The following is a 20,426-nucleotide window of genomic DNA, read 5'->3' as shown; positions in this document are numbered from 1 at the left end:
TTTAAAAAAAATGGTCTTATACAAAGGTCCTAAAAAGGGGGGAGCGACTTATACACCATTTTTTACGGTGCATACGTGAATTCAAAAGCAGGATTTTAAAGGGATATATCTCTATATTTGATAAATGTAATATCTATTCACACATTTATCATGCATTTTACAGTAATACCTTTACCTTAGAGAAGATTGAAAAGTCATTTGAAATAGTTCAGAGTCCTTATACTGATTTATTAATCATAATCCAGATGTAGTGTGGTTATGGAAGGTGGAGAGCTCTAAGGTGTGAATTACATTTATATACCTGCATTTGCATACATCTGAAAACTGCATTTATTTAATTCTGACTGTCATATATTTTATTATTTAGCTTTGTGTCAATTTAGAAAAAAAAAATATTATATAAATCTATCCACACCCTCACATGCTCGTTATTTCTTTATTGTCTGGAACTGCCTGGAACAGTTATTGTGCTGATAATAGCTTCTATATATAAAAAAGTCTTTATTCTTTCTCTTTAGAAGAACATGTTTAAAAATTCTATTATATTGTGATCCGGCTTTTGGTGATGATGAATGGTCTGATGCCTTTCATTAAAAAAAAAAGATAGACTTTAAAGTTTTAAAAGAGTGCTTAGAGGGCTGCGCTAAAGTGGAATGAATTCCTGTTCCTGCTCCTCTGTGTCCTTCGAGCCAGACAATCACCTCCTATTATGTCAGACAGGTTAGACACAAAGAAGCCAATAATTATTGATTGGGAATTTGCAGATTAAGCAGAATGCAGTTTGTGTGGTTTTGCAGTGGAATAGGAGATGCCCACGAATACAGCAATTCCCTTCTTCACAGAGCAACTGGATACAGTTGAGATAAAAATGAGATGCAAACATTTCAATAGGCAATTTGTCACCAAATTCCCTCTGAGCAGAAACCTATTCTTAATAAAGATTGTATTTATTTTAAGCAAAGCCTTTAGATGAGATTGCATTTATGTACTGGTAATAATAATTTTTAAATAATACATTCATACAGGGTTCTACCCATTAGGAGGATAGAAGAAATAATGCATAGTGCCAGTGTACGATCCAGATTTAATTATGCAAAAAGCTGAAATATTTGACAGTGCAAGGAACTCGGTGTTTAGCAAACTCGGCTGTGTTGGATGAGATAGTAGGCCAGCTTAGCTAAACTTTCCAAGTTAAATTATAGTATCCTATCTGTTATTTCTTACAAATTGTATGTGCAATCGATTTGCATATAATAGATGCTGTGTCTTCTGCCTTTGTTTTAATGAACATGGTCCTTGGCTGTGAACAGTTTCAGAGCAAGGAAATCTTTGGTTATTATTCAGTGTGTTGATACGTAAATAAATCCTGTTCGCCTGCGGGGCGTATCAACTTCAACCTCCGTCTCGATCTCCTGCCTGTCACTCAGCAGCGAATGCACACACCCACATGGCAGACAGCTACCCTGTCACAAGCATTAATACCCTGCATCTTTCTAAACAAGGGATTTAGGGCAGCTCCCTAATAAAAGCTGAATCTCAAAACAATAATTGTGTGAATATAGTAATTGTTACAGCTGTGTAAAATGATATTTAGAACAGGATTCATTCATCTGACTTTTTACATATCCTTACTTTGGTGCCACCGCAGTTGGATACAGGACGGATTACTGTATACCTTTTCATAGATACAATAGAAATATGTGAATGAAATAAAGGATTGATAGTAAGCAGATTTATGTAGTGTTGCATTTTTAAGGGTAGTCATAACTTTTGTCTTTTTCCTTTGGTGAGCAGATACATTTAAAGTCACTTGTCATGAACACATCTTTCTCTTCTTTAATGAGTATATTATGCTATAGCATTTTAAGCTCCAGGCTCCTATAAAATGAATGGAAATGAGTGTTTATAATAATCTAAACCTAATCTGTAGCTGGGCCTTTAATATTGGAAACGCAGTAGCATCTAGAAGACAAATAGGGGTAATTGCAATAATGGAAAATATGAAAATGCTGGTTAATAAGCAATACTAGAAATTGGAAGCAGGTGTCATTTTCAACTACATAGTTGCAGAAATCTAGAATGGAATCTAGAATTATTACAGATATATTCATAGTTATATTTCAGATCTATTCAAATATACAAAAGGCAAATCTTGCACATGAATAATGTATGGATAATGCCACTAGCATCAGTTTAACCCGGGGGGGGGGGGGGGGGGGGGGGGGTTAGTCATTGGCAAGCCAGTTAGAACTGCTCATTATCATGTCCAGATAAGACTGAATTGTAGTACCAATACTAAATTAATTTTGTCCACACTACAGTATTAAGTGGTGTGGTATTTTGAAGCAAATTACAGTATAGCTAAATCCCTATCTCTCATTGATATAGCTTTGGCATGCTTCCTCCTTTACCTCTTCACCCTTGAGGTCAGGTATAATCCACATCTCATTCCATTTCATTAGGCTTTATTAAGGACAATTGGCCTCAGTATAACCTTATCCTTTTGGATGTTTCTGCATGCAGAAGATGTTATGCTACAAATCAGCACCATATTGTAAAATAAATGATGGATGGGAAATAATTAGATTTAAAAAATGTCCCCTTTTAAAGTTTTGTTTCAGAGCCATGATTAAATATAAGTGCTATAATATATGTATACATTCTATCAAAGAAAGATAAATATATATGTGTGGGGATTGTGTTGGATTTCCCACAAGATAAGAGTCGGAATCTTTTACAGCCAGTGAGAGATGGAAGTATTATTTATTCATTAAACTGCAGTGAGAATGTGGATGGTGACCTGAGCTTGATGGTGTAGCAGTTTGATTCTTAGGGAGAGTCTTGCAACATCTACATAAGATATACATACAGCTTTTTTTTGTGAAGACAATAGAGATTAAAAATGCATATCCTGGTTGCATATCCTCAAAGGAATAGCAGCCAGCCACCCTTGTTGTTTGTTATCCATCTAACCATCTATCATTTATTTTTTGTACCAGTCGCCCTCTTTATTATAACATTGCACCCAGCATAATCCATTAGATTATATAACATACTGCATTCACATTGCTTGCAAGCTGATAGAACCGAACTCACAGTTTGCAGGCCTCTGTCTCTGCTCTCAGTCTTCTGGATGCACTGCAGTTGATTTTCTTTGGCCTGGTTTAAACAGCTCCCCACACTGCCTTTTTTAGGTCATTGCACAAACATTGCAACATCACACGTCTGTAACTGTATCAGAATTGCCAAATGGTACGATATTGTAGGTGCCTATTAGACTGGAGAAGTTTAGACCCCCTGCTGGAGTAAGAATGAGTTATCCATTTTAAAAGCTACTTGCACAGACACTGCACAGATGCTGTAAGGAGATGTTAAGCTAAATTGGACACCTACCTTCAGAGTGGTGCATTTCTTTTCTTGACACAAGCTTAACCACCTTTTGTTTCTGTCCTATTTTAGAATTACCGGCTGGATGGGAGAAAATTGAAGACCCAGTTTATGGTGTTTACTATGTGGAGTAGGTTCAATATATTATCTTTCGTGTATCATATTGCTTATATGCCTAGTGAAAATAGTACTGCCAGTGTTGGAAGCTGGTTTTTACATATGCTGAAACGTAAAAAGAAAAAAAAAATCAAATAAGTTAGAAGCATCTAGAAATAAAAGTCAGTCCTGTTTTCAGGGTAATTGGATACCTTTTTTTTTCTTCAATGGAATTGCCTATACTCTATTTCTCCTTTAAGCAGCATTTTGCAGGGATGGTCATGCATGCCTTGCTTTCTGTGTCTGTTCTTATTTTTTCTGTGCTGGAGTGTGTCAGACAGCATGTAAACCAATTTATCATTGTCTCAATGCATCTCTCTCTCTCTCTCTCTCTCTCTCTCTCTCTCTCTCTCTCTCTCCATCAGTCACATCAACAGGAAGACACAGTATGAAAATCCTGTTCTGGAAGCCAAAAGGAAAAAACAGCTCGAACAGCAACAGCCACCAGAAGGTGAGCGATACATTCGAGGTTCGTTCCAAAGCCAGGAATGGCACCATTTATATCTGTTTTATTTTTATCAATCATTTAAGATTAGTTTATTATTATTATTATTTTTAATCAATAAGAAAACAGTCATCTGTAGACATTCATAGAAATAAACACTTTGATTGTAACAGCAATAAACATCCAACCATTAATAAGTTATTTTGGATTTAAAGATGTAAACATAGTTTACTGTTAGAAAATGTACCTTTTTACGTACGTGTTCTTAAAAATGAACCCGTCTTATATTTGTTTCCTTTGGTTCAAAATCAATGGTGGTTACACAACTATAAGTTTGATCCTCTTAAATGTATGCAGTGTTCTGAAATATCCTCAAATAAGATGTTATTTTGTATGTGTCCTGTTTATTAATTCAATAATTACTTTAAGAATTGTACTTTTAGCCAATTTTTAAGCACCACATAGCCTACACATTTCAAAATGTGAGAGACAAAGAGAGAATGACTAGCTATGGGTGTTCATGTTGTCTTGAACCCAAAACGGGTCCTAAATAACTGGAACCCTCAATGTAGTCCTGCTAATTTAATAAAATAATGAATAGGCATATTGTTTTTGTCCTTTTTTATTTTTTCTTCCTGGGGTGAGGGGGATAAGTACAGCAGTCACTTTCCTTCCTTTGTTCCCCACCATTTGAATGTAGCTACAGTATTCAGATATTATTACTTCCACCTATGGTGGAGATGTCTTGTGCACTGACATATCATTTAAGTGAGACACTCTAAAGTTGACGACCTGGAAGAGGATATTAAACACCACTCTTGTGGTCTTTTACTTCTAGAATGGATAGAGGGGCACTCGTCTGCTGGGCCTCCCCTTGCCAATTATGCTTCAAACCACCAGGAGACCTATAGAGAGGCCCAAGCAGCACCCCCACCACTACCACCACAACAGCAGCAGCCGCAACAACAACCCCAACAACATGGTGAGAGAAAACAAATGGGATTTGTATTTAGGTGTGTGGCAAGAAGGTGCTGTAGCAGCTTAATGAAGGTGGAGGATTGGAACAGGATAACATGTTGGAGTTGTCATTATTTATCAGTTGCACAAAGGCAGGCAGAACGTTTACCAACTAGCAGAAATGTTTTTGTGTCTGTCAGTGATATCTCAGTACAAATAACTGCGACTATGTCGTATAAGAGCTGACAAGATGAGACCAGCTCCTTGTGTTTTTAAATGTATGTTCAGACTGCTGAAATTATATCCAGTGGTGCAATATACTAGTAATAAGACCTTACCACCTGCCAGTTGTCTTCCAGACTTAACATTTGATATAAAATGTAAGCATAACATCAGAATTTCTCTTTAATATGTTATTTTTTGGACTATTCTTACATCTTTTAATTAGTGATCCATACCACTATTAGACGGTCATTTAAATCGTGTTGTACAGCTTTAATCAGTCATGTCCATTTTGTATTTTAGCAGGAAAGGCATTCTTCACCAGAAACCCTGCCGAGCTTAAAGGGACATTTATCCACACAAAACTAAAGAAAAGCAGGCGAGGGTTTGGCTTCACTGTGGTTGGTGGGGATGAACCTGACGAATTCCTTCAGATTAAAAGCTTGGTTCTTGATGGGCCTGCTGCACTCGATGGAAAAATGGAGACAGGTAGTTACCTCCTTCTGTTTAGGAATATACTCTCTACACTTTTGGGACTAAGGAGGTGTATAATACATTTATTGTAGGACAAGATGGTGTAAAATCTATTTCACACTACAGATGCGTAAGCAGTTGATGTTTAAGTTGATACATCAGTGATATTTGTTAAAAAAGCAATTGCTGTTTAATCAAGTGACAACTTACTACAATGTCTATGTACTAGGAATATAATATTACCTTATTGTTGTTTGTCTCTCCTAGGTGATGTTATTGTAAGTGTTAATGACACATGTGTACTGGGATATACGCACGCTCAAGTTGTGAAAATCTTCCAGTCCATACCAATTGGTGCCATGGTGGACCTTGAACTGTGCCGGGGTTACCCTCTGCCCTTTGACCCAGATGACCCCAACACCAGCTTGGTGACCTCTGTGGCAATTGTGGACAAGGAGCCCATCATTGTCAATGGCCAAGAAAACTATGACTCGCCATCTAGCCACAGTAGCCAAACAGGAAACACGAACGGAATGAAGGAGCCAAGACCCTATAGTCCTTCAGCTGAGGTTACGTCCAATGGTTCCCATAGTTACCCCAGTGATGTTGTCACCTTGGCATCTTCTATTGCAACACAGCCTGAACTCATTACAGTTCATATGGAGAAAGGAGACAAAGGCTTTGGTTTTACCATTGCAGACAGTCTTGGCGGTGGTGGGCAGAGGGTGAAACAGATTGTTGATTATCCAAGGTGCAGAGGCCTAAAAGAAGGGGATATTATAATTGAAGTAAACAAGAAGAATGTGCAGAACCTGACTCATAATCAAGTTGTGGAAATGTTGAGTAAATGCCCTAAAGGAAGCGAAGTGACAATGCTGGTTCAAAGAGGTATTTATTTACTTATTTTTTTAAATTATTATTTTTCAGTTGTAAAATATTTGTGTTGATACCCTATGCTAGTCAAATATGAGAAACACATTAATTACATTTAGCATGTCTCTTATAATTAAATAGAAAATATAGCTTTGATCTCATTGTCAGAATGGGCCAAAAGCTTTGCATCACCCTAGAATGATCACATTTTGCTTTGTGAAGTCGAATGAAACCTGTTGAATAATGTACATTTAACATTACATACTGCTTTGTAGTTTTCCATATATTTAATGGAAAATTGAAAAATGTGACATTTCAAAATCTAACATTAAAAAACAAAAAACAAACATGATTTCCGAAAAGACGTTGCAAACCTTAACAAGGGTTACTCAATTAGAAGTGGTAACGAGTAGATGTAAGCTTTATAAGCATGATTTCTATATAGATAGAGCAAGCCAAGGGGAAGAGCCGTACCTCCTCGGAAACCCAGTCAGCCATCATTGCACTTCATAGGTTTTAGCAGTCGTCAAGTAGCCAACAAGAGGGTATGCCAGCCAAAGCACAGCATCTAGAATCATCCAGAAATATAAGAAGACTGGAAGCTGTAAAGCTGCCTCCATGTCTGGACGTCCAAGTCAGCACTGCTAGGATCGCCTCCTATGCGGTTCAAGTTTTAAATAGGATGGCCACTAGTGTCACTGACTGAGGCAATGGAAAGAAGTTGGAGTGAAGGCGTCTGCGTGCACAGTGAGGAGGCATCTCTTGGAGAATGGTCTGGTGTCAGGGAGCTCTTCTAAGAAGCCCCTTCTGAGCAAGAAAAACAGGTCGAAAATAGGTCTTAGATTCATAATTTGAGTAATGCCTGACAGTTAATCAGCCCTGTAATACTAAATGGTTATAATGAGAAACTTCGATTGGTGAATTAATGACAAACTGTTCGGTGAGGTCTGCTGCTTTTATTAATGAATCACATTTGGTCAACTGTCGCTAATGAGCCTATAAAAACATGCTGAAGATGATGTGTGACCCAGTGTTATATACTGTAGTGGGAATGAAACACTGGCTTTTTTTTCAGACATGATTTCGTAGTGCGAATTGATTTTCATTATGTCATTTTTAGAATTTTTATTTCATTGTTTTGAGACATGCCAGTCTTCTTTAATTACAGATATCTAAAATTGGTATTTGATTTGGAACAGAGTTGTGCAAAATGTTTCTGTGTTCAATCGATTCATTAACGAGTTAGAGGTAGTAGCTAGGGGTCAGTGATTCACCCTGGAGCGACTAGGTGCCAAGCAACATTTTCAGCACTGTAAACATTGTAGACATGTTTATATTCAGCTTTTACTTTAATATTCAAATCCAGGAAGATCACTTCAAATGGCAAATTGGTTTGCTTAGATTATATAACAGATTTTTAAATTTGTGTGTCCTATATCTACTTCATGTTGTGTCACATAAAAAGCTTATTGGCAGCCATGATTTGCATAAATGCATATATATAGAAAATATTATTTGCAAATGTATTGTAAATACTTGCAGCAGAACTGAAGCTTTTAGTAAAGAGGTTACTGTTTTAATGTCTGTTTATAATTTGTTAATACACGTTGCGCTGTCGTTAAAACAGGACTTTGATTGTACTCTTCGATTCCATTGTCACAGTCAGAAACCCTAATGTCACTGGGTACCAGCTGATTTTTAAGGAACCTACCCGTGATGATATACACTGTTTTTATTTTTTTTGCTGCATTGTCTTTCTTCATGTTAGCCAGCAGCTGCAATTACAGCCTTTTATATCCACTCACTAATTGTCAGATTCTTGTATTATCTTGCATTCTTTTTAAAGTAAAACTGTTCCAGGCACCACAGCCTCTAATTGTAATAAACACAGGGTCTTATGTGTGTCCTGCATGAAATGCTTTTTAATTTCCATTGGAAGAAGAATTTGCAAATATTACTAGACATTGTCAAGTGCTGTCTGAATACGGAATTTAACTGTCTGGAAATATAAATCTTTGTGGAATTCTGTTTGAAAGTCCATGCTAATCCTGCATTGTAATAATTTCCTTTTGCACAACAAGAGACGGTGTTGCATATATATTGCCTTTTATGAGTGATAAATCATTCACCATTCTATTAGATTATAATGCCTATAGAATAGATCAAGTTTGGGAGTGGTTCTTTATCAGAACTGTGTTGATCGAATAGCAGAGTGAAATGAACCTAGATTTGCTAGCTCGCAAATATGAATATGCATTAGAAAAAAAAAATATACCTTGTGTAGCATTTTGAAAAAAAACAGTATTTCCTACAAATGGATCCAAGCTAATTAGCTATCCATTACTGGTCTGCAGAAGTGCAGTACTCTCCTAAACCACTGATTCATCTTCTCAATTATGCCACTGTTTTAAAGTGTGTTCCCTGTGTTGCAGACATAGCAGTTCCTGGAATGTTCCCTAATGCCCTATTTCCGATGTCTGAGAGTTTAGGTATTGTATACTTATGGGAACAATACAGAATCTTATTACATATTATGGATTTTGTTAGCTGTAGCTTTATGCTGAATGGGTTTTTTTAAGGATCTACAGTATATTGTTTAGGTGTCAAATTCATAATGTGTGACCAAGCCTGTATGATTTCAGAAAACTATTAGTCTGTGGGAATATAGTACTGTGTGTATTTTTTCTAATGCAGACTCCCCTGAGAGGTTTGTTAGGCATAGTGTCACATTGGGGATGTGTTATCAAGGCTGAAGTCAGAATGAAAATGTTCTATTCGTAAGTCAAAGTTCATGGAGTTCTGACTGTTGGCGGTGTAGTGGTTTATTTGGAAGATGTGGCTTGCACGGAAGAAAAAGTTGGTGTTGCCATAAATATCTCACAGTAATAATTCACAATTATTTAGAATTTAAATTAAATGACAATTGTGATTTATTATTATTTCATACCTGGAGATCCTTAAGGCTCCTGAAATGCACCCTTTGTCTGTCTGCTCTACTGGACAATAGGCAGCAGCACTGCGATGGGGTTTTACATAGTGTGTCTGACAGGTTTGTCAATTTTTAAATATTATTTGGCAACACATTTCACAGTTGTATACAGAATATGCATAACGGATGGTTTCCCCAAGGTATCTTGTGTATTTGTTGAGAAAGAGTCGAGTAATTCTGCTGATAATACATTTATAGCAGTGTTTGTGCTGTGCAGTTGTCAGCACTGTAAGCTATTTCTTTCAGGATATGTCTGAAGCCATTTGCTTGTGCTAGCTTTCACAGTTGATTATATCAACCCCCCACCCCACCCCCCCAGAGCCAGCTAGAGCCATGTTTGAATGTCTCTGTGTGGAGCAGAAGTCTGTCTCTGAAGGCGCAATATATTATTCTCAGTATAATAATATATTTTCACACAATAAAACTGTTTTCAGGGAAGTTCTGTCCCAACTTTATAGAGCAGCTTTTGAAACCAACTGTTTTTTTTTTAAATGTTTTAAAAAGCTATTCATATTTTTGAAAGAAAGCCATTCAAATTAAATATCCACGTGTCACTGAAAAGAAGCCAATTTTCACATTCAGCAAGCCTGTTTTGTCTGACAGATGGGCTGGTCTGTCAGAGACTGTTCTCACAGGCCAGCAGTAAGAGGTGCCCTTTATACTCTATGTGTACATGATAATCGTGCCATTAATTGGTTTAATTTAGTGTCTGCTGAGTTTGACACATTTCAGATCGACCTGAGGTTCGGCACGCCATGGCAACTGGCAAGTGATTAATCTGATGTCAGTGTAGGATGGGCATGCTTAATTATACCCTGTCTAATTATGATTATCCTTATTTAAAGTTAGCTGTTCTTTCATGGGGATCAGTATTTTTATAGCCTTTTCTTTAAAAATGGGAATTCCACAGGTCTGCGGGGCTAAACATTTGCTGAACACGGTAGTATTAACATTTCACCAACTAAAATGGACCCTGGAGTTTTTATACACACTGCTATATTTGTGGCACCCGACTAAGTTAAATGAAAGAATTGAAACGGTCCAAACAGATTACATCCTTATCCACATGTAGTCCATTGTGTATATTATATTTACTGTAGGTTTGTACAGTACCTTATCTGTCTGTCCCTACAGCTACAGTGTGTGTAATACCAATATTTGGTCTTAATATGTCTGTCTGGCTAGCTGAAAAAACAGCCTTTTTAGAAAAATAAATTGTGTGTTTTCTTTCTCCATGAGCTCTAATCATGCACATAAAAATGAATATATTTATTAAGCTGCTTCCTTGTTTGTTTGTTTTTGTAAAGCCCTAGTCTGAAGTCACTGTGAATGTCACTGTTGTGTTCAGTTCTACCCATCCTATGCCTGTAGTGAACACAGTCTATGAGAAACGTCATTGTCTGACATTGTGTGTGTGTGTGTATCACAGAATGGCCAAAGATTTTCAATATTTTTTTTTCCCCAGTCATTTTACACATTCCTTTGAAATTGAAATAGCTGTAATTAATTATAAATCATGTAGGAAGGGCTGTAGTGCAGCAAGGAGCTGTTACGTTTTAACATTTAATGACTTGTACCACTGCTAAGACAGTACGCTGCAGATGAAGCTTAAGACTTGTATCATTTGCACAGTGAGTAATAGCTGTCCAAATTAAAACACTGTGTGATGGTATTAGCATGGAAAGGATTTGCAGGGCCCACAAAATAGTGCATATGATTAATGTACGACAATTTGTAGGACAACCATGTCTCCAGAATTCTTGTATGTCAAGAGCTCATATTTTATTAAGCAGAGCATTCGTAAAATTAAAGGACAATAAAAACAGTTTTTGCTCTTGAAACACTGAAACGGTCTGAAAGCCCTGTACTGTGTTTATTTTAGAATTCGAAGGCAATACAGCCAATGATGCAGGTAACCAAAGTACAATAGTTTTCCTGGATGATTTGTTTTTCTCAACTAATCACTTCCTTGTTGCAAATTAGTGTTTTTAATCAATGAAAGGCTTTAGTGTAAGAAAAAGACCAACTCAAATGTGTAAATCTGGAGTTTGGAAGACATGTACGTATAGATAGATTTTGCAGGTTCTTTACAATTTACAACATTGTTGTGTAAGGAATTTAACCCTAGATGTGTTGTTAAAAAAATTTATAATAATAACTGCACATTTGCTTATAAACCTGCCTCATTATGTTTGGTTCAATAATAATATTTTCTTATCTACAGCTTGACCTACATGGATTATGCTGCTCAGAATATTTTATCAAGGTCCTTCTTGACGGTTCTGTATTTGTGTATGGAATTATTAATTCAAGCAATTTGAATTTGATTTATTTTCAAGAGAAAGAGAGGAGGGAGGGAGGGAGGGAGCGAGGCATTGAGAGACAGACGAAAGAATCAGAGAGAGAGAGAGAGAGAGAGAGAGAGAGAGAGAGAGAGAGAGAGAGAGAGAGAGAGAGAGAGAGAGAGAGAGAGAGAGAGAGAGAGAGAGAGAGAGAGAGAGAGAGAGAGAGATCTGCTTTTCAGTATGCATGCCTTTACCGGCAGAGCTGATAGGTGAAAATACATTTTGAAGATGGTTTCAATGAAAGAAAAAATGTCGCGTGCCTTTAATTTTATGTCAAGTCTCTTGGAATCCCTTTTGCTGGGTAATAGTTGAGATTCTGCCCAAGTATTCAATTTCCCAGCCCACTGAGGTCTGTGCATTTCTTTAGCCAGCCCTCCAGGGCTGCTGCAGCACAAGTCAGCATAGCTAATGCAGATAGATCTCGTTCGACTCTAATTCCTTATGAACAGACCGATAACTCGGGCGCTTGAGAGGAGTCTGCCACTGCTCCACAAACGGCTACATAGGAACCTTCCGTTGTGGGATTTGTTTTTCTTGTGGGGAAGGTAACAATTTTACATTAATAATGAATGGTTTTCTCTTGTGATGCTGCTTTACAGGACTGGTGGCTGCAAAGAAAGGTCCAATGCCGGTGAGTACTGATGTTTGTCATTCTTGTTTCCTTTGTCATTTTCCTTCTGTGGTTTTTCTTTATGGATGATGTGTTGCAGTTATTAAAGAAAAAATACAATTTGTAAAGTGTTTTTTTATTAATTTTTTTGCTCATATATGCATCACTGCAATACCTACATCCCCTGATCCACTACTGAATTAGAACCACCTGGCATGCAAGGCAGGGTGCCAGTTTGCAGTGGGAATACACCAACTCATTGCAGGGCAGTTTTACAGTAATTACTTCATAACAGCCTGCAATAGCTGGGTGAACCAAAAAAAAGAGAATTTATTTTGTTGTTGTTTTTTAAAATAAAATAGATACACTTCACAGAATATTGTCGTATTTTGCTACTTCCCCCACTAAGGTTATAAGTTTAATAATTCATGTCAATGATTCAAAAACTGTTGCTTCAGAAAATCACCAGTATTTCAATCCTGATGTAACCATGTCATAAAATAAGATATGTATTTAGATTGGGCATTAAATGTATTTCTGTTTTTTCTTTTTTCTTATTTTGGAGAAATGGTTCTGTGGGGGCTTTTTGAATGTGGACTGGTGCTTTCAATCACACCTATACTTGTGTGCTGCCTGTTATGATAGGTGGACATTTTCCTTTCCCAACATTCCTAGAATGTTATCCTCTACCAGTGCTCTCTCATCAGTGTTCTGCTGATGTGTAGCTGCCTCCCTCTCTGTCGAATATTTGCCTCTGGCTGGGACTGTGATTTGTGTGATGGGGCTGTACTGCAGGTTGGGATGTGGAATCTGAGACTGAGCCAAACGGAGAATCTCCTGTTTTCACATCCCAAGTCTCAGTACAAGTTCTCTGCTCGACCACGAAGAAAGCGTGGAAATAACTATGGCAATGAGTGCGATGACTTGAGGCGATGCTGATTAAAGTCACATGACTCTGGGCCTAGACCCAGTTGTCAGTTTGGATTAGGGCTGAGAGGGGAAAACCTGGTTTGTGCTCCCTCTCAGATTGTGGAAATGTCAGTCTCAGTGTGCTTCTGTGTCAGGTGTTGGTGAAACACAGAGATGTGCTATGTTTAGATATACAGTGAATTTCATGGAGTCAGTAAATGCTTTCAGCTTTATATGAAAAAAAAATGATTGACACATACAGATGAGTCTCAACTCTCTGTTAGTCTAATAAAAAAATCAAGCTCTGCATGCTATACACTGTGATATGTGGGGCGTGCACTTTAAATTATGCCTGGGAATAATGTTAATGGGTAAAGCTATTCTTTATTAAATGAGAAAATTCAAGGTTAGCTTTGATTTGTATTCTTGTAACATGCATTAGTTCAATTAAAGTACGACTTTTATCTAAACATATGCATCGAAAATATGCATTTCCTAGGCAGAAGGTGCCATTAAATGTGTATAATGGTATTATAACTTTGAGTCATTCTACATAGCTTAATGACTAATGCTGTTAATATAAATAAAATTAGCTTATTAATGCAATGAATCAGCTTTAAATGAATTAGCAAATGAGGATTTCTATTTGCTATGCATTTTCTACCCAGGGTTATGTACGAATAACAGCTTCCAAATACAAATGCAATTCATTTTACAGATAGTAAACTGAATTGAAAATCATTTTAGGAATCAGTTTACTTACAATAGTCCATATGATACAATTCCCTGAGTGGTGTATATGCACAGTGGACTGTGTATGGGAATAACACCCACTTGAAGTCCAATAATAAGCTCTCTCTTTGTGTGTCTTGCCTTGATCCCGCAGCAACAGCTTGAGAGAAAAGACAGTCAGAACAGCTCCCAGCACAGCGTTTCCAGCCACCGTAGTGTGCACACAGACTCCCCAGCTCACAGCACCCCAGTGCTTCCCAGCTACCCCAACAACAACAGCAGCAGCGAGGCGCCCGCACCAGACCCAGGGGACGGCTCGGCACAGAAAAAGCCAGATCCCTTTAAAATCTGGGCTCAGTCAAGGAGCATGTATGAAAGTAGGCGTAAGTATATTAAGTAACTAGTGACAGTGGCAGAGGTAGGGTAGTAAGCTTCCATGTGCCCAATATTCTGACCATTTCCAATATTGTATGTGAATCTACAATATACATCCTTTCACAGTCCTTTCCACCAACAGTATTTCACCTTACTGACATCCAATAATAAATTCTTAAGCGTCATCCCAATTTGTCATACAAATGTGCATTTACAATAAGACAACATTATTAGCATACATTTCCTTCTGTCTTGAGATATATATAAAAGGCCAAGCCACTCAATTAAAACGAATATTCTTCAAATGCTGGCAGGAAGGAAAAGTGTTTTCAGGTCCAGGGCCAGTGAGTCACTTCATTTGCAATATGTTCTGCTTCCCAGCACAAGCAATACTGTTACATTATGGAACACTTCATTTTCTGTGTTTTATTCTATTGTCAAGCAATATGCCCAGGCTTTATCAGCTGTGATCAGCTGGAATTCTGTTAATTATTCAAGCGCTGTAGTTGATTATTGTCTGCAAATTGTGTCCTGCTTTGAATAGAGCTACTCTCTCCAAAGTCATCTTATGTCAGAACAGAAGCAAAACACAGGTAGTCTTGAGATGAAATGTATATAACTTTTGTAATTTAAGGGATTTTGTAGAATTAGTCTCAGCATCTTGGTAACACATTGACCAACCACTAGTGTCAAATACAAATAATATATTGGATATACATTATACATCAAAAAAATGTAAAATGTTGAAAATTGCTAAATTTAGTACTTGTGCAATATACTGTTAACATAGCCTAACTCGTTCAGCAGGCTGTCATTTTAAAGAAGTATTAATGGCAGATGGTGAAATGTGTCTTATAGAATAGACACCTTTCTAGTTTGTTTATCGGTATTGTCCGATTTTGTTTTTGTTTTTTTAGTACTGCTCATTTGCTAGCATTCAGGGCTCCAGAATAGGTTGTTTATCTGGTGGTAGTTTGCACATGGCTGTGCCGTTTATCTCAGGCTTTCTTCTTTTCATTATGTGGAGTGTAGGAATTGCCTTAGGCATTCTACTTCTAGTAATGTGAGGAAAACACACATGTCTGAATATTTGTCTGATTTGGACTAGGAATTTGTTTTGATGGTTTGCGGTTTAAAAGCCATTATGCTTTAGTGTAGATACGTATGGGTATGACACAGATTGGGTCACAAGATTAGACTTTACCTGTAGACTGTATCTGTAGTAACCACAGCTGTGTGTTTGCTAACAATGGACTGGGTTTCAGCTTGGATGTGAATGTTTGTTTGTTTGTTTGTTTGTTTGTTTGTTTGTTTTTTATTATAAACTCACCATAGAAGTGAGTAACTGGAGCATGAGAAATGTCCCATTTGGTGCCCCCATTGTGACTGCAGACTTGCCAAATGCTAAAGTGAGAAAATGTACATGCTGGGCATCCCTGCAGCAGCCATTTTGTCCATCGCAGGAGAGCAGCATGCTTGAGTGGTTTGTCCTGGCAGTGCTGTGCTGTGTTTGGGCATTGCTTTCTAAGGAATTCATTAAAACTGAAAAAATAAAGCTACAGATCTTGAGATATTGTACAATGGTAACAGTCATGGCCAGTTTTAAAATACATTTTTTTTTTATCTCTTAATCTTCATCTGTGCTTTGTCAGCATCTTAAATTTGCTGACTTGTACATTACAAATATTCCATGAACTGTAGCTACACCGAATCAGCTATACTTTAGTGATGCATCTTTTAAATGGTTAATTTTATTGGCACTAAGCCTCTTTAGTGATTCATTACTCTTGTCAAACTAAAATAGTGTGTGTAATAGTGAGCCATTTAGATCACTGAAAAGGCTGTGCACAGTTCCTAAATCAAAATGCAGCTAGATTTTATTAGAACGATTTCAGAAAAAAGTATACGGACATTACTAGGTTTAGTTCTGATACAGTTTTTTTCTGTTTTTCAAGCAGTCTTGCCATGTTATCAACACCTTACAGATTAAGACTCCTTCTGTTGTAGAGAAGCTTAAGACTTTCATGTGTGTGCACGCTGTAATTTCTCACTATACTATAAAGCTCCAGTAGGCTTCAACTGTATTTGAAGCCCAAGTGTTTTTCCTGAATCTCTTTGTGTTTATTCGGCATACCTATACTGTACCATTCATTTACATCAATTTTAAAAGGCTGCCTGACTTATCGGCCTGGGCATTGCAGCTACATTTTACAATTCCCGTCAACAATAAACATCCAAGAAAGGCTACTGCTGTGATTCACAATTGGTTGCTCTTACTGCTACATAGCTGTAATTTACAGTGAAAAGCATTGGATAGGGCAATTTAGGTCTTTTCAGCTGTGAAACCTTTGATTACATTTTATCAATTGCTTTCCAAGGCTGTAAAATTGCTAGAACTGTTCACCGTGAGGTGACCTGTGCATTTTCTTCCGATAACCATTCTAAATAAGGTGTTCGTTGTGTCCCCTTCAGAACCTGATTATCAGGAGCAGGACATTTTCCTGTGGAGAAAAGACACAGGGTTTGGATTTCGAATTCTGGGAGGCAATGAACCAGGAGAGCCTGTAAGTAGTGGCTTTTTTTGTTCTGCTAATCCCTGTGTTATAGATATTCATTGGTTGTATGTATGTGCAGTATGTAGAAACAGATGTATTGTTGCATTTCCTCTGCAAAGCAGTACTATTCCAGTTTTAATTCACAAGAACATGCCACTAGGAACGAGCTGCAAAATGTATTGCTGAATGGTAAATATGAGCCTAAAATCTGTAGTTAAAGTAAAAGAAAATATTGCTTTTGCATATGGTAATATGCAATGAGTTATTTAGATGAATTATTAAAGAAAGTCGTGTTTTAATATAAAATAAGGACTGTGGAGAAAGAAAAAGGTAATTATATTCATAGGCATGCATAAATGTTCTAGACCATTATTAAAAAAAAAAGATATGTCTTGTTATCCACGCCATATGAAAAAAGCAAGCAGAGACACCTCATGAAAAATGTTTGTGTGTTCATAGAGGCTATTTCATTATTCATCAGCGCTTTGCTATAGGAGTAATGGATATTCTTTTCCATCAGTGCAAGCAATAGAGACATGAGTAAGACATTGAGTATTTTTTTTTCCCTCTGTACAGATTTATATTGGTCATATAGTGAAATACGGTGCTTCAGATGAGGACGGGCGTCTCAGGTCAGGAGATGAGGTGATCTGTGTGGACGGAACCTCAGTCGTAGCCAAGTCCCACCAGCTGGTAGTGCAGCTGATGCAACAGGCTGCCAAGCAGGGGCATGTGAACCTTACTGTGAGGCGTAAAACAGGATATGCAGGCAAGTTGGGCAAAGGTTATGGCAATGCGTTACATTGCCAATTAAATTCAGGACTTTCTACTTTTTTGACATTTCTTTTTTGACATTTCTAACACGAAATAAGAACAGCATCCTAAAGGGAAGTTATATTAGCCACAATAATTGAGACTCACTGTGGCATATCAAGATGAAAAAAGATGCCCCCAATCCCAAATTAAAATGTTTGTGTAATTTTCAAAAATCATGGTCAGTTGAGAAAAAATTTAATATTTTGCATTTAAATTGGGACAGCATAGGCATGTCATATTTGAATCCCGCTAAAAGATTTTAGTGTATTTTATGTGAAAGCCAACAGTAATCCAGATTCATACTTTGTAATGTATAACACCCTATCAAAATGTAGCATGCAACAAAAAAAAAAATAGAACAATAGAACAGTCCCTGCTGAATGGTGGTGGTTCAAAATTCATTTTAAAAAAGACTGAGTGCTCAGCCTCCAGATGTCTTCTCATGTAATAATTATTTATCAGCTACAAAATGAATCATCAAAAGTTCAGGGATCGTGAAACCGCAGGACATGGAAAATTGCTCAGATGGGAATATCCACAACATAATGTGTGTCTGCTGTGCTGAAGTTAAACCCATTATGGGAGACTCAATTTGCAAGGTGTCACAATAAAGGGACTGCATTGTTCAGGCCAAATGTAATAAACCATTGCCCCAGAGGTTTTCTTGAAGGTAGCAATAGCAGCTTACAATAACACACTGTTGCTAATCTCTTTAACCTTGGTGTGACAGTTTAGCACTATACATTAGCTCACTGCGTCTGTAAGCTTTACTGCATTCGGTGCTGTTAAATAACACTCTTTTCCTTATGGTACCACAGCAGTGTCAAAAGGTGAAAACGAGGTCCCGGCCTCCCCTGCCTCCTCCCATCACAGCAGTAACCAGGCGCCCTCCCTGACGGAGGAGAAGCGGACTCCGCAGGGAAGCCAGAACTCCCTGAACACTGTGAGCTCGGGGAGCGGCAGCACAAGTGGCATCGGCAGTGGGGGTGGGGGCGGGAGTGCTGTAGTCAGCACCGCGGTCCAGCCGTACGATGTTGAGATCCGCCGCGGAGAGAACGAAGGCTTTGGTTTTGTGATAGTTTCTTCAGTCAGCCGACCAGAGGCCGGAACTACTTTTGGTAAGTTTTTAAAGCCTGCTGGTCGCTCCAGTGGTCATGGATATTGCCTCACCAGTTTTCCAGGATTTCCAAATTTACAATGAGGCTGCTTATTGAATGTGCCTCCTCTTGTCTTTTTGCTGTGAAAAAATAAAACCTCTTAATTGCTTGTAAGATCACGTTATATTGTCTAAATATAGTTGATTTGGTGGCTCCCGAGTGTTGTATCCAGTAAAGGCGCTCCGCGTGGAGTGCAGGATGTGTCCTATACCCTGGAAGTCGCCGGTTCGAGTCCAGGCCGACCGTGGATGGGAGTTCTCAGGGGGCGGCGCACAATTGGCTGAGAGGCGCCCGGGGAGGAAGGGCTTAGGTCGGCCAGGGTGTCCTCGGCTCACCGTGCACCAGCGACCCCTGTAGAGTGGCCGTGTGCCTGCGGGCTTGCATGTAAGCTACCCAGAACTGTGTTGTCCTACGACCCTGTAGTTCTGGTTTGGCTGCATGGCGGGCCTGCAGAGTGAAAAGAAGCGGTCAGCTGACGGCACACGTTTTGGAGGACAGCGTGTGCTCATCTTCGCCGCTCCCGAGTCAGAGCAGGGGTGGTAGCGGTAAACTGAGCCTAAAATACAATTGAATAATTCAAATTGAGAGAAAAATGGGGTAAAATCAATTGGCGACTACTAAATTTATAAAAAAAAAATAATGTTTAATGTTTAGCCAATAATGTTTATGTAACTGTGCTTAACAGAGAGATATACAATTCGACAAAGCATTTTAAGTAACATAATAATAGCATAGCACATATATACAATGAACTGCCTCAATATGATTTTTTGTTGTATAAACTTGCATGTTGAACAAGTACCCTTGATTATTGTCAATGCATTACAATACTTGCATGCAGTGTACATACTGTGCATACATTATATGTACAGTAAATGGTTTTGAAAATATTCTTTATGTAAATATAATGCATTGTTTTATAAGTGATTACTTGATGCGTTCTGCAGCTTCCTAATGCCCGGAATGGAGTCTCTGTCTTAAGCTGTGCGGTGCTTGGTTATTCCCTATTACTGTGTGGCAGCCCTGTGCCTTCCCTTTTACTGTCTTTGGTGATTACTTGTGACACGGTTCATGATCTGCATTTAGAAGGAATGCATGCACTGTGTATCTTGGTGTGGTATGACTGAGGTTCTTCCTTTAGCAAATCACATTAAGTCTAAAAATGTGCCTTTCTGAAGCAGAAAGAAGAAAACATTGGCAAGAATTCCGTCTTATTTGTGCTTGTATTGAGCGCTTGTGGTTTAGAAATGAGATGCAGAATATGACAAGCCACACTGTTAGGCTTTTTCTTTTGTCAGTTAATTTCTGATTAGAGCACTGCAGCTTCATCATTTTCAATGCTGGTTTCTTTATGCTGTGGTATACTGTACATACAGCCAAAATGCCTGTTAAGATTCAGTGTGACATTAATGTATTGAGTTGCA

At 38.0% G+C, this 20,426-nt stretch overlaps 1 protein-coding gene across 16 annotated transcripts in view; it reads left to right on the top strand.

Annotated features, from left to right (window-relative positions):
- LOC117412042 (membrane-associated guanylate kinase, WW and PDZ domain-containing protein 1-like) overlaps window positions 1–20,426 on the top strand; it is a 129,339-nt gene that overhangs the window by 98,612 nt on the left and 10,301 nt on the right. For 10 of the 16 annotated variants that reach the window (XM_058988597.1, XM_058988610.1, XM_058988601.1 and 7 more), the window contains 10 exons: window positions 3,460–3,517; window positions 3,909–4,012; window positions 4,827–4,970; window positions 5,471–5,656; window positions 5,909–6,529; window positions 12,448–12,479; window positions 14,254–14,482; window positions 16,947–17,038; window positions 17,606–17,798; window positions 18,664–18,963. In XM_058988597.1, coding sequence (XP_058844580.1) covers window positions 3,460–3,517; window positions 3,909–4,012; window positions 4,827–4,970; window positions 5,471–5,656; window positions 5,909–6,529; window positions 12,448–12,479; window positions 14,254–14,482; window positions 16,947–17,038; window positions 17,606–17,798; window positions 18,664–18,963 — 1,959 coding nt within the window. The remainder of the gene's footprint in view (window positions 1–3,459; window positions 3,518–3,908; window positions 4,013–4,826; window positions 4,971–5,470; window positions 5,657–5,908; window positions 6,530–12,447; window positions 12,480–14,253; window positions 14,483–16,946; window positions 17,039–17,605; window positions 17,799–18,663; window positions 18,964–20,426) is intronic. The other 6 variants (XM_058988600.1, XM_058988604.1, XM_058988598.1 and 3 more) reach the window with 4 other exon arrangements.

This window comes from Acipenser ruthenus, chromosome 16 (genome assembly GCF_902713425.1).
Source record: "Acipenser ruthenus chromosome 16, fAciRut3.2 maternal haplotype, whole genome shotgun sequence".
Classification (NCBI taxonomy): domain Eukaryota; kingdom Metazoa; phylum Chordata; class Actinopteri; order Acipenseriformes; family Acipenseridae; genus Acipenser; species Acipenser ruthenus.
This window is presented reverse-complemented; position numbering and strand designations above follow the sequence as displayed.